Source organism: Eschrichtius robustus, chromosome 12 (genome assembly GCF_028021215.1).
Source record: "Eschrichtius robustus isolate mEscRob2 chromosome 12, mEscRob2.pri, whole genome shotgun sequence".
In the NCBI taxonomy this organism is placed as follows: Eukaryota; Metazoa; Chordata; class Mammalia; order Artiodactyla; family Eschrichtiidae; genus Eschrichtius; species Eschrichtius robustus.
Window position 1 is genome coordinate 5,970,643 of NC_090835.1, and position 14,206 is coordinate 5,984,848.

At 39.8% G+C, this 14,206-nt stretch overlaps 1 protein-coding gene across 6 annotated transcripts in view; it reads right to left on the reverse strand.

The window, feature by feature from the left end:
* ATG7 (autophagy related 7) overlaps window positions 1-14,206 on the reverse strand; it is a 333,153-nt gene that overhangs the window by 186,541 nt on the left and 132,406 nt on the right. For all 6 annotated transcript variants that reach the window (XM_068559086.1, XM_068559084.1, XM_068559085.1 and 3 more), the window contains exons 8-12: window positions 14,082-14,170; window positions 12,309-12,430; window positions 8,219-8,309; window positions 7,307-7,451; window positions 2,130-2,288 (exon numbers count right to left, since the gene is read on the reverse strand). In XM_068559086.1, the coding sequence (XP_068415187.1) occupies window positions 2,130-2,288; window positions 7,307-7,451; window positions 8,219-8,309; window positions 12,309-12,430; window positions 14,082-14,170 (606 nt within the window). The remainder of the gene's footprint in view (window positions 1-2,129; window positions 2,289-7,306; window positions 7,452-8,218; window positions 8,310-12,308; window positions 12,431-14,081; window positions 14,171-14,206) is intronic.

The window sequence follows — 14,206 nt, forward strand, 5'->3', positions numbered from 1 at the left end:
TACTTATAAGGCATGAAGGATAAAAGTATAAGAGACCTGGCTCCCAGTGGTAAGGAATGCATAATCCAATAGGTAAGATGGAGTAACATGATGTAGGTGCTGAGGAAGAGGCTTGATCCTGGTAGGCTGATGTTTTCAGGAAAAGGTGAACTTGATCTCTAAGGCCCAGCACGACCTGGCCTTTGCTGACGCCCTAGCTCTGTGTCTTTCTTGACCTCCATGCTTCAGCTAGCCTGGTTTTCTTTCAGTCCACAAAGGCAGCATGCTGCTTCCTACCTCAGGCCTCTGCACAAACAGCTCTGCACAAACAGCTCTACCCCGCCTTTGTCTAGCTAACTCCCTTCCTCAAGGAAGCCTGGTTTAGGTCAGGCCTACCTGTTAAACATTCTCACAGCAACTGAGCTCCTGCCTCGTGCACTTATTACAAGTGTAACCGTTTAGGAAATCAGTTTATTGACCATGCCCCCATCTAGACTTGAAGTTCTATGCAAGGGAGGGGGAACTTCGTCTGCCTTGTTCCCCAGTCCCTAGCACACAGCAGGCCTTAAATAAGTATGTGACAAGTGAGCAAGTCATAGAATAACTGAACAAATAAATAGGGGGAACTGCATTGGGTCATAGACCATGGCTAGGATTTGGGCAAGCAAAACTTTCAGGCAGAGCTCAGATTCAAAGCCAGGTCTGTCTGGGCCCAGAGGGCAGTTCACGATACTCTCTGGTGATAGAATGAATTATTCTTCCTGACTGTGCACTGCCTCCCTCTAACAGAATTATATGTCCATGCCCTTTGCCATACGACTTTGCAGGACCTCCCACTAGGAAGGCAGGGTATACTGACCAACCCCATTGACTTAGGGCCTGGCCCTGTGACTAGCTCTGGCAATGGAGACGGAGGACACTGCACAGTGCCATTTCTGAGCTGAGACTTTAACAGGTATAGGTATGGTAAGCCTCACCAACTCCTTTACACTTCTACCTTCCACCATAAGAAGAGTAGGACCAGCTGACTGTTGCTCCTGGAGCGTAGATTTTGAAATAATGACATACAGAGCAGATTGCAACCTGACTCGAAGCCTGAGTCCAGCCTAGCCTACAGCTAAGCTATGGCTAACCTGCAGACCCATGAGCATGAAATAATGTTTATGATAGTAAGCCATTTAGATGTTGGGAGTATGTGATATGCGATATTGTCACAGCAGAAACCCAACTAAGATGCCTCCTCAATGATGGGGTGTAACTTATTCTTATCTCTTCTGGCATCCAGCACCTCACTGGGTACAGTGGGTGTTCAATCAATACCGTTCGATTAAACCCAATAAATGACATTCCTCTGGTACACTGATGAAATGGGCAAAACAGTCAAAGTTGCTTTTAAAGCAAAGACTGTTAAAATGAATGAATCTAATGCTGAGTGACTAAACAGAGAAATTTTGAGAAAGCAGGTTTTTTATTTTTAGCCAGGGCCAAGAGTCTCTTGTGGCACTTTAAGTACAAACAGATACTTCGGAGACACCTAATCTAACCTCTGTCACATAAATTGATTAAGCATGCAAGATGCAGAATGTCTTTTGCTGGATGACCTCAAAAACATTGGCAAGATTTTGAATCAAATGAGCTGAATGACTTGCCTCACTGTTTTTAAAGTAAACGATGAAAGTCAAAAATAAGAAGCAGCTGGAATAAAAAGCTAAACATTAGCCAGATCTTTCTTCTGCAGACTTACATTCAATTTAATTTCATAAACCTGTACTAACTATCAAGTATTCTGGTGATGAGGAAAATAATATCCTACATCTGAGCCACCATAAATCCCTTTGGAACAAGGCAGTATCTAAAAATATTCGTACCCCAAATTCCTCAACTCAGATAATGCTTTGCAACTTATAAAACATTCTTTTCATGTACTCTTCATTTTATTTTCATAATAATATATGAGAGTTTTGTTTTGTTCTTGTAATCTGCACCTCTGAGATGAGGAAACAGAGGTTCGGCCACATGATGAGGGCCTGGTAGTAAGTGACAGATGTCTGACTCCCTTTCACCAATACCACAGGGCCTCATTCCCCAAGACTTAAACACTGAAAGATCCAGGAGAAAACCTCAGACATTCTCAAACAGCATCGACGTACCACTCCGGGGAATATTTTCTGGAGCCGGTCTGCTGCAGCCAGGGCCTTGGGCTTACCACCCGCCAGGCAATCTTCAAATTCATACAGAGGCTGCCTCACAGGGTTGGAATAGGAGATCTTGGCATTGTCCACAAATGTGATGTGTCTGACGCCCCAACCCTGCAAGGAAACAGGAGATCATGGTGTGTTTCTGATGAACATTTCACAGGGTGTCTCCCTTGAAATCCTTAAAAGGGGTTTTATTTTGGAGCAGCTTGGGAACCTCGAAATACAGGAAACTCCAGAAATTGAATTGTGCAAATTCAGTTTTTGACAGTGTCAACTTCCTTTAAAAGACAAAATAATTATACACACAGTGCCTGGTTTCCTACAGTAACGGGACTAAGAAATGTCATTGTGGGTCTGACTAATAATTCATTATTTTTGACAGTGGCACCAGAGGAAGCTTTGGGGGTGAGTCCCATAAGAACTGTCCCTGTTACTGTCTTAAAAGGATTAGCAAGAGCCACCCAATGTCCTTGTTTCCTTGAATGACTAAGTAAGCATAAGTAACGGCTCATCCTAAAATTCACTTAAAGCCTGAATTAGCTCCTCGTAAAAGTGACTTATAAGTTATTTCCAATTGTATAACATCATAGGAGATTTTGTACTTTTTTTCCAAGAGGCAAAGCCCTTATTAATATTCTGGAATGTAGGGGACAATTCTACATTCTCAGAAATAGTTTTCATGATTTCATACACTTCAATTCCATCTCCTATGAAGTCTTATAGAACCACATGATTTTAAAATTAGATAGGCTCTTTAAAATCTTTAGTTCAATTACTTTATTTTACAGATACAGAAACTGAAGCCCAGAAAAGATAAGCGACTTATCTTAGGTCATAGATCTGGTTAATGGTGGGGAGGAAATGAGATCCCCAGAGTGGCAACCAAATGAAGATGCCTACTTTCTGGGGTGAGATGGGGTATGTGTATTTCGGTAAATCATAAACAAGCACAGTGATGTAAGAGAAGCCCTGCCAGGATTGGCTGCAGAGTTAAGAGTCTGATCTCTGTCTTATTTCAATATCCTTCCATTAGGGACTTTGAAATTCAGTTAGTCTGATGATTCCAGGGGCACAGTCAACAACAACCCAAGACTCACTGTCGGGGTGGAGGATGATGGGCCAGAATCCACTCTTTTGAAAGCATAGTTTAAGTCGGCTGTTTGTTTTGAAGCCCACTGGTAACTTTGGTCTACCCACCCAGTTTTATAAGTGACTTTCACCAGGTAAGCAAACTACCATGGAGGGGGAATAAAGGTATGGAAAATCCAAAAGTCACTGGTGCTTGGCTTGGGGATATTTATTTCGGGAGTATTTTTGCATTCCTTAAAGCAATGCTGAGTGGAGAGCAAGGAAGGCAGTCTGGGAACATGCTTGGCGGTGGGAAGAAAGCTACGTAAATTACAAACATGCCACAGGTTAGTCACATGCATGTGGACTCTCACACTTAACTTTCGGTTTCCTGGAATGCTACACAGTTTAAATGGCTAATCTGTAAAGATTAAAGAAAATTACAATACTCAGTGCTGGTGAGGATGGGGTGATGAAAAAACTATTTTACTGATTGAGAATGTAAACTGGTATAATTCTTCTGGAAAGCAATTTGGCAATAGGTTTCTAGAACTTTTTAAATGTTCATACCCTTTGACCTACTTCCAGCAATCTATTTTAGGAAATAATCTGAAATACTGACAAAAATGCAATCACAAAGATGTTCTCTGTAACGTAATTTAGAGTTGTAAAAAACTAGAAACAATGTTAATGTCTAACATTAGGGGAATGTCACAGTAAATCATGTTTCATCATACAAGAAGGCATATTCTACAGCCATTAAGAAAGCTTTTTAGGTATCCTTTTTAATGACATGAGAAAGTGTTTACAATGTTAATTGGTAAAAGCAAGGGGCATTTTTATATATCAAATAAGATTTTTAAATATACATTAAACAAACACTGAAAAGAAATAAGTGAAAATGCAGTCAAAAAATGGGTCTTCTTTTCTTGCTTTACAACTCTTATACTCTACAAATTTTCTACAGTGGGTCTACAATGACTTTATAATTTTAAAAATGCTAAGAAAACTTAAGTACCTAATTCTGGAAGTTAGGAAAAGAATGAAATAAATTCCACAAAAAAGGAGGAGGAAATGAATAGAGATAAAAGTAAAGATTAATGAATCTGGAAGCAAAACAAAACAAAAACAAAAATTATGGAATAAAGAGATCAAGGATTTAGTTCTCTGGAAAGACTGATAAAATAGACAAGCCTCTCTGGCAAGTCTGAAAAAGAGAAAAAAAGAGAAAACACAAATATTCAACATTAGGAATAAGGAGAGATAAAAAAGAGGATAAAGAGAAGATTTAAAAGTCGGTAAGAAGGACTCCCCTGGTGGCGCAGTGGTTTAAGAATCCGCCTGCCAATGCAGGGGACATGGGTTCAAGGCCTGGTCCAGGAAGATCCCTCATGCCGTGGAGCAACTAAGCCCGTGTGCCACAACTACTGAGCCTGCACTCTAGAGCCCATGAGCCACAACTACTGAAGCCCGCACGCCTAAAGCCCGTTCTCCGCAACAAGGGAAGCCACTGCAATAAGAAGCCTGCGCACCACAACGAAGAGTAGCCCCTGCTCTCTGCAACTAGAGAAAGCCTGCGCGCAGCAACGAAGACCCAACACAGCCAAAAAAGAAATAGAGAAATAAATTTATTTTTAAAAAATGAAATAAAATAAAAGATGGTAAGAGAATACCACATGTATTTTATATCAATTAATTTTCAAATTTAGATGAAATGGATGATTTTCTAGGAAAACAACATGACTAAACTGACTCAAAAGAGGTATAAAATCTAAAAAGGTCAATGACTATAGAAACATTTGTAAAAGTTCCCAAAGATTCCCTGCCCTCACTGCCAACAAAATTCCAAAAGGCACCAGGCCCAGATGGATTTATAACTGAATTTTACCAGACCATCAGGGAACTGATAAGTCATACACTTAAACTGTCCTGGAGCATAGAAAAAGGCAGAAAGTTTTATTTATAAAAGTAGCATAACTCAGCTCTAAGATATACGACACCACAAAGAAAAGGAAAAAACATTACTATAAACCAACTTGACTTATGAATGCATATGTAAAACCTAGCAATAAAACATTATCAGTTGAATCCCATAGTATATTAGAAGAATAACATACCATGAACAAATAGGGTTTTTTCCAGGAATGCTCAACATTAGAATACTATTATCTTGATAGATGTATTTGATAAAGCTCAACAATCATTTCTGATGTAAACTCATAGTAAACTAGAAATAAAAATCTGCCTCCTTAATTTATAAAAGAGCATTAGCAGAAACCAATATCACATATCAAAATTAAAGGGAAAAACAAGAAGTTTCTCATTAAAGTCAGTAACAAAATGAGGATGCCAACTCTCCCCACTATTCCTCAGCAAAACCATGGAGTCCTAGCCAATCCTAGAAATAGGTATAAACGTTGGTGAGGGATACGTATCAACCTAGAAAATTCTAAAGAATCAACCAAAAAACTAATATAACTAAGAATGTTTAGAAAGATGGCCAGATAGAATATCTTTCCTATATATCACAATAATAGTCAACTGGAAAATTTAGTGGGAGGAACATATCTTTAAAAGAAAAAAACCAATTAAACATGTGAACATAAACTAAATAAGGCATGTGTGAGACCTAAATAAAGAAAATGCTACAAAGATGATCTAAATAATTTAAGAGATATACAATGCTTCTGGAACTAAGGATCAATATTGTAAAGATGTCAATCCTTCCCAATTTATCTATAAATTCATTGTAATTTGAGTTAAAGCTGTGAGTAATAATGCAGGAACAAACGAATGGAATGATGGAACAAAACAGAATCCAAAAAGAGACTCGGGTACATAAGGAGATTTAGTATTTGATAAAGGTGGAAAAATGATGATTTGTATTATTGAACGAATGCCATTCAATCAAATGACTATCCACTTTGTGGAAAAAAAGTTAGATATTTAACTCTCATCATAAAACAAAAATAAATTCCACATTGATGAAGATCTAAACATAAAAACAAGAGTTCTGTAAACCATAAAGAAAAAGATTGACATATTTAATAACATCAAATTTTTAAAAACCTTTATGTGGCTAAAGATAACTTAAATTGAGAAAAATGGTTGCATTATATTACAGAAAAAAGGTTAATATCCATTAAAAAAAGAACTCCTAGTCAATATATAAGAAACAAAGCCCAAAGGACATGAATAGAAGAAATAAAATTCACAAAAGAAATAAAATTAAATACTAACCCTCACTAATTAAAGAAATGCAAATTTAAAAGCTCTGTTTTACATTCTCTCTATCACAGTAATTCTACTTCTAGGGCTTTTTTCCTAAAGAAATAATCCCATGGACATGTAAAGATATAAGAATGTTCATTTCAACAGCATCTCTAAAAGAAAAATATGCTGAAATTGATTAAATAAATTGAGAACAAGACATATAATAAAATCCTACATATACATAATATGGAATACATAGAAAGAGAACCACAATTATTGTTATATTAAGTTAAAAATAAAAGCATGCTATAGACAGTATGCTATGATCCAATTTTTGTAAATATAAATAAATAAATAAGTAAGAGCAAAGATGACAAATCTTTCTCGCTGCATTTGCACATGCCTACGAAAACTTCAGGGAAAGACGCTGTGTAATAATCTGTGAAGTCTGCTTAATTCTGGTAAGTGACTTGGGATGGGAGTGGAGGGAGAGTTCCTGTTTCTACCTTATAATAAAAGCATGTATTCCTTTTAAACTTAAAGAGATACTGAGAAAAAAACGGGAGGGAGACAGGGAGGAAAAAGAGAAGGGAGGGAAGGAGAGAGAATAGGGGGAGTCTGGGAGAGAGAAGGCACTCAGGTGTAGTCGTCGCTTGGTATCCGTGGGGGACTGGTTCCAGGAGCCCCTGGGGATACCAAAATCCACAGATGCTCAAGTCCCTTACATAAAATACAAGGCCCTCCATATCTTCGGATGCGAAACCCACAGGTATGGAAGGTGGACTGTATAGTGAAATAAGAAGAGAAGCCACAGCTTTAGAGGTAACATCTGACCCCCACAAACTTACCATCAATGTCCTGGCTACATTACAACCCAATGTGCCAGCTCCGAGCAGCAGACACTTGACAGACACAACCTTGTCTAAGTCCAAAGTAGGGACCAATCTCCAACACATCAATTTGAGATTTAGATCCACTGATGACTCAGCTAACCTAGAAAATGAGAGAGTTACTTATTTATTTAGTCAGTCACTCATTTATGCCCCAATCTTGTCCTTTTTAGATAGAAAGTAGCTGTATGAGAAAATAAGAAACAAATACTATGGAAATTAGTATCGAAGGAAAAGTAAAACAAAGCTTGAGGGTGAGCGAGTAGGAGAAAGGTGACCACACAGAACGCATGCCACCATTATCCTCTGCAATTGCACAGTGATGGGCCACCAATCTGATCCTGAGCTCCCAGCAGCCAAGGTGAAATGGGAAGCATGACCAGGTGTAGGAGTTACTGTGTCCAGGAATAAAAACACACCAGCCACTTCTGAGGAAAGATTTTCCTAATACTGAAAACAGAGAAATTTCCGTCTCCTCAATAAAGGGGGTACTGTATTGAAGACAGTACTGGTTTCAATACAGTACTGGTTTCTGTGAAATATTTCTTATAATGTCCTTCAGTGTAGGCTAATGGACAAAATCAAAGGGCAATGAATAAAGAACTAAAAGGTGGCGTAGGTACACAGGTCTGAGAGTCTGAGCTTGAAGCAAGAACGAAATTTAGAATGTCTAGAGAAACATGAATTGTGTGTCCTTCAGGATATCCATCATTAATATTAATTCTCACAACCAAACTTAAAACAAGAGGCAGCCAAGAGTGGATTAACACTCGTCGTCAGTGTGAAGGCACCCCCTGACTGAACTGGGCAATGCTCTTGGCCTGACAGAACCTGGTGTGCACCCTGGAGAAAACGGCTTCCGAAGTATACCTTTTAGGGTCCATACATTCGCTGAGGTTCACCATCCTTGGTCCCATGCCTCCTTTCTGGTTCTTTTCCCATCCAACTGCCTTGGGACAATCTTAAGGCAAATAAAACAGTAAGTTTAGGGAAGGAGGGAAAACTAAAAAATAAGTCAAAGCAGCAAGATGGCTCACGCATTGATAAGCTTTTAGTTCACTTCTTTTTCAAGGTTTGCAGGCCAGAATTTGCATCTACTTGCCTCAGTTGCCTCATTTTCCTGAGCCACTAGGAATCTTGTTTAGAGACCCTCAGACCCAAGCACTGTCTTCCCACAGAAGGGCTTCTGAAATAGCCCTGGTCTCTGGCCCGAGTTGCCTTAACTTCTGTAGTTACTGGAAGTTGCTCCAAAAAAAGAATGTATCTGGAGCGGGTCTAAGCCTGTGAAGGGCTTTCTACCTTAGGAAGACAAGCCAGTGTGCCTGCAGCACACCTTCTGCTGAGCTCCCACCCGGACCTGTACCTCTCCGTTGAGCGCGCCCCTTCCGCTCCTCATCCTTACGTTACGCTTCCACCCAGCCTCTCAGTTCCATCACTGCGCCTACCTGTCTCCAGACCTCAGTGCAAGGGAATGCTCTTCTGTTAAGCTGCCCTCTCCTTTAGGCACATCCTTATCCATTCAGACTTTCCTCTCCTCTGACTTTTCCCTTTTCCGCGGACCTCTTTTAACCTCTGCAATGGGTGCCTCTGTAACTCCAATTCCAGCTGTTCTCAAAATGTGCTCCATGCAAAGCTCTGAGAGGATAAAGATCCCATGGCTGACGGGCCTGGGAAATGCTTCTGTACACCTACCTGTGTTCTCCACCTGCCCCACCACCACCCAAACCTGGAGCGTCACATCGCACATGAGGGAGATAAAGCTCTGAGAAACGTGCAGTAAAGGAGCCACTTTGTCTGATTTGGCTTTGAGCTTCCCAATCTTACCTGGCTCTCCATTATCTCCCTCAACCAGTAACACCAATTAAAATCTCACAGGACACATTCAGGGTAATGCTGCTCTATTCCACTGTTGCAAAATCCTCTTAAAAATCTCAATTGCTTTGCAGAATACTTCTGCTACCTCCTCACCTTAATGGAAACCTGGCTTCCTTGGTGGAAACCTGGCTTCCTTGGTGGAAACCTGGCTTCCTTGGTGGAAACCTGGCTTCCTTGGTGGAAACCCGGCCTTGTAAATCCTGCTAATGGGGGCCACCCAGTCTTACACTCCCCACACCTTGGGACCTCAGTCGCTCTCCCTTCCTCACTGAATTCCCAAAATTCACAATAAAGCCTCAACTCCTTAGCAGGGAATTCACTCAGCTACCTACTCTTCCAGCATCACCTCCAATATCTGCTTGAAGTAACAGTCTCTGAAGGAACAGAAGCTCCTTGACTTAAGGTTAAGAGATACAGGACTATGGCAGGAATTTTACATTTGTCTCTAATTGTACACTGGTTTTCTTTGGACATTCTCCTACTTTTATTTCTATCAGCACCTCTATTTTCCTTTCCTTGGGAACATTTTAGCTTTCAACCTTTGTTTCTTAAAATAATAGTGCTCAATATAATTATGGGACCTAGAGGTATTGATTTGCTTTACACAATTTTTTTATTTCTGGGACAGGACGACCAATGGGAAACGAGGGGGTCAGTTATCTTCAAAAGCTACTTGGCTGGGGGTATCTTTCACAGCAAGGAGCCGAAAAACAAATGACCCTTCCTGTTTTAACTCAGGTGCTCTGGTGTGGTCCTTTTTCACATCACAAAAAATTAAAACTGAAATAATAGATTTGAGTTCTTAAAGAGGATAAGAACTCCAAAATCATTTTTCTGGGGAAAAAAAAGTTCAAACCAGTTACTAACTCATATTTTGTTGGATTTTCTTACTGGTCTCATGTTAAATTTAAAAACGCTTCTCTAACACATGTACAGAAATTTGACAAGAAATTCAGAAACACAGTCTAGTACTATAATTAATAACTCCAGCCTCAGCTTTCTCCTGTTACAGACAAGAAATTATAAGACAAACACAAAATGTCATTGCAAATTAAAACATCTCTGTACTCAAGATGTTACAGCCATTTTAAGAAAATTAGAGGTACTTTAAACTTACTGATAATTTTTAAAAATACTATAGGTGACCATAATATTTAGTCTATCATATCTGCTTCCATATAATCTACATCCATTAGACATACCCCAAATTAACGAGAAAATATTTTTTAGGGGAAAGTTAGGCCCTGTCTTCCCCTAGCTGGACAAAGAGGAGGAGCACGTCAAGGACAGGAATTGAAAGCAGGGCTCTCAGCAGGGCTCTCTGGTGAGGGCTCCCACCTCAGCAGTGTCTGCTGCTTCCCTCAGCCAGCTGCTCCAACACTCTGTATCAGCAAAGGGGAGTGAGCTTGGCTGCACCACCAAGAGCAGAAGACACAGGATATTCAAAATTGCATTTCTTATAACACTGTCATTGCAACTATGGGATGTCTTAGAAATATTAAAAGACACTACCATACGAATACCTTCAGTTCACATTACGATACAGAATAACTTTACAAAGTTTTATTTATTATAAGGTTTTATTTACAGCTAAGAGGGAAAACATTAATTTACATGAAAAAAGAGGAACATCTACCTTTCTTAAACTAAATAATCTACACTCAATATCAAGCGTAAAGACTTGACAGCACTACTGCGCTACAGAAAACCTCTTTTTCAAATGGAATTGCACGGTGTTTCCTGGGTTTGCCAGCTTCACCAAGCATCAGTGATATATCACTGGGAGCAGGGAGTAAGAGTAATTCAGTGACTTTATCTTTAAAAATGGAAAGAAAAGTGCCTTCCCCCAAAGGTGGTTGGCAGGATTAAGTGAGTGACATGTGGAAATAGTTGGTGGCCTGCCAGGTGGAGACCAGGCCGCATTACTGGTTAGTTCACGCTCACCTCATTCCCCTGGAGCTACCTTCTAGTGGCGGCTTAATGAAACATCACATGGGAGCTATTTTAGAATGTGCCAGAAGAGGGTGCTAAATCAAATGTATTAAATATCTAAAGACGGCAGAGAGGTGACAGATATTTTAAGGCTCTAAACAAGTAAACAGCTTCTTCTTTTGCCTGACGAAGCAGAGATTTTAACACCCCTCACCCCCAAAACACACACTCACATTAAGGCACATGATCCACAGATTAAAGAAAGCAATGTTCCTTGGAACAATGCAGGTGCTGTAAGGCGCAAATTAAACCATGTCGGTATATAAAAGTACTCTGGACAGCACGTAAGACATAGAAATCTGAGGGATCATCTTGGAAAGGGTTCTCGGCTATGGGTAAGATAGGAAATTACCATAAATTAGCATTTATTAAGCAACTATAATATGCCACCATTGCGTCTGTCTTTTACATAGGAGTCAGATTCCTCATAAGGGGTACTCCATGAGGTGGGTATTATTACCTTTATTTTACTCAAATTTGGGTATGTTATTCTGTCTTTGTGATGTGTACATAAATATAAATATATAAATAAATGCAGGTATCTATATCTACACACACACACACACACTCACACATCTATCTATATATATAACATTATCTGTGAGCCCAAGTTTCCTAACTTATGAAACACGGAGAACAGCTGATGCCTACCACACAGGATCAGATGAAGAATATTAAACGTGGAAGGAGAAATGGCACTTTTGCTGACTGGCTTACTATATGGAGAATAAGATCACACACAACTTATTGTAACAAATAAATATGTAGGTGCATTAATACTTCATTCTTCCTGTAAGAAGGGTAAGGAATAAAGATTTTATGTTAAGCAAAAACAAAAAATAGAGGGAAAAAAAATTCTCAGGACTGAAAAAACTGCCTGGAGGAAATTTCCTGAGGACAATCTCTGCCTTTGTTCCTGTCTGAATAGCAGAGCATGCCCTCTGTTCCAGGGAAGAGCTCCTAGTGGCAAAGAGGTAGGAGCTGTACTTTTCTCTATCTCCATTGCCATTGCGAAGGGATGAAAGAAAAGTTAAACCTAATTTGGTTTCTGGTACATGATAAGTATATGCATTCTCAAAGACCAGCAAGTTACCTGGGCTAAATGCCATTTCTGGAAGCTTCACTTCGAAGATGATGCTGTGGGTGACGTCTCTCACCCCCTGCAGAGTGCGGTCCCGGAAGCAGAGGACTTCAACAGACTGGAAACTGCTACTCCTGATGTCGGGCCCAGATTTTTATTTTTTATTTTTTTTAAGGAAGGAAAAGAAAGAGCTCACGTAAGAGCTTCGGCAAACCCAGGTGGAGAGGATTCAATTCATTGTACTTATGCCTCCCTGACACCCTTGGGGGATGATCTTAACCTCTGAGAGATTCTGAACATATCCACGCAGGCTTCCTTTGTCCAAGCGTTTAGAGGCTGAGCGCTGAACTGGCTATGATTTCTTTTTAGGTGAGTTTTATGTAACAATTTCACATTGCACATGAATATTTCTGACAAATGAATCTTAAATGCAGAAAAAGAAAAAAAAGCTCACAAGATATTAAAAAGAAACTCCAAGACAAGCATGGGTTCCTCTGGTCCCCCTTCTCCCACCTGAACGTACAGTCTACGACACGGCAGCTCGGGCAGTGGTGAGGAAGCCCACAGCTCTACAGACTCCCCACCAGGACAAGCAAGTACAACACTCTCCCTCTGGGGATGATCTATAATCTAGCTATCTTTAGTGAACATTGTTATTCAAGTAAAGCAGACACAAAGGTAAATACCCAAATCCTAAATATAAAGGAGCTTGTCTCATGCCTCCTCCCAGTCAACAACCAGCCCCTTCAAAAGTAACTCTTACTCCAACTTCTAAGTCCAGACATGGGTTTTGCCTGTTTTGACCTTTACATACATGGAACCAGGGAGCACGTATTATCTCAGGTCCAGACTCCTTCACTCAACATTATGTTTTTTAAAATTCATCCATGTTGATATGTGTATCAGTAGTTCATTCAGATTCACTACAGCATCGCATTCCATTGCAGTGAATACACCACTATTGATTGTCCATTTCATTGTTCAAGGACAGCTGGGTTATTCCCAGTGTTTGGTTATTAAGAATAATGCTGCTATAAACATTCCTGTATATGTTTTGCTTGCATTTGAGTATGCATTTCTGTGCTGTATATACCCGAGAGGGAAACTGCTGAGCTATAGATATTTTTGACTTTGGTGGATACTGACAAACAGTTTTCCAGCAGTGTTTGAGGGTTCCAGTTCATCCACATCTTCGACAACACTTGGTATTCTCATCTTCTTAAACTCATTCTGGTGAGTATCTCATTATCTGGTGAGTATGTAGTAGTATTTCATAATGGTATCTTATTATCTTTATTAATGAGTAGTATCTAGTTATACTTTATTTCCTTGATGACTAATGATGTTGAGCATCTTTTCAAATGTATATTACCCTCTGTTTTATTTAGTCTAAGGTTGAGAAAAAGGGCAGATGGTAGCAACAGGAAAATCCTATCTGAACCTGACTCAGATAGCTGAAGGGAGGGCTAGAGAATTTCAGGATGGGGACCTCCAGCTGTTGGCCCTGCCCTACTCTAAAATATCTTTAGGGCTGTATGGTTGGAGTCTGAAGCTCCATAACAGACCTGCTTAGAGGCTCACCACTGATGGAAACTGGATCATGACTGATTTATCGATTTATTATCTGGTTTCTACGCCAGCAGTGAAAAAAATCCATTTGGGAAAACAGAAATATAGATATAGTTAGGCACAATGTCAAAAACATATAGACAAAGACAGACACAGACACAGACACAGACACACACACACACACACACACACACACACACACACACACGTAAATACCATCTGTGGGCTGCTAGGACCAAAAAATTCCTCAAAGGCCATCCAGGGTACTGGGCTAAGTTACAGGGATCATATACACCAATAGTTATCTGTGAACAGAAAAGACTTTCTGAGTGAGGCAAGTA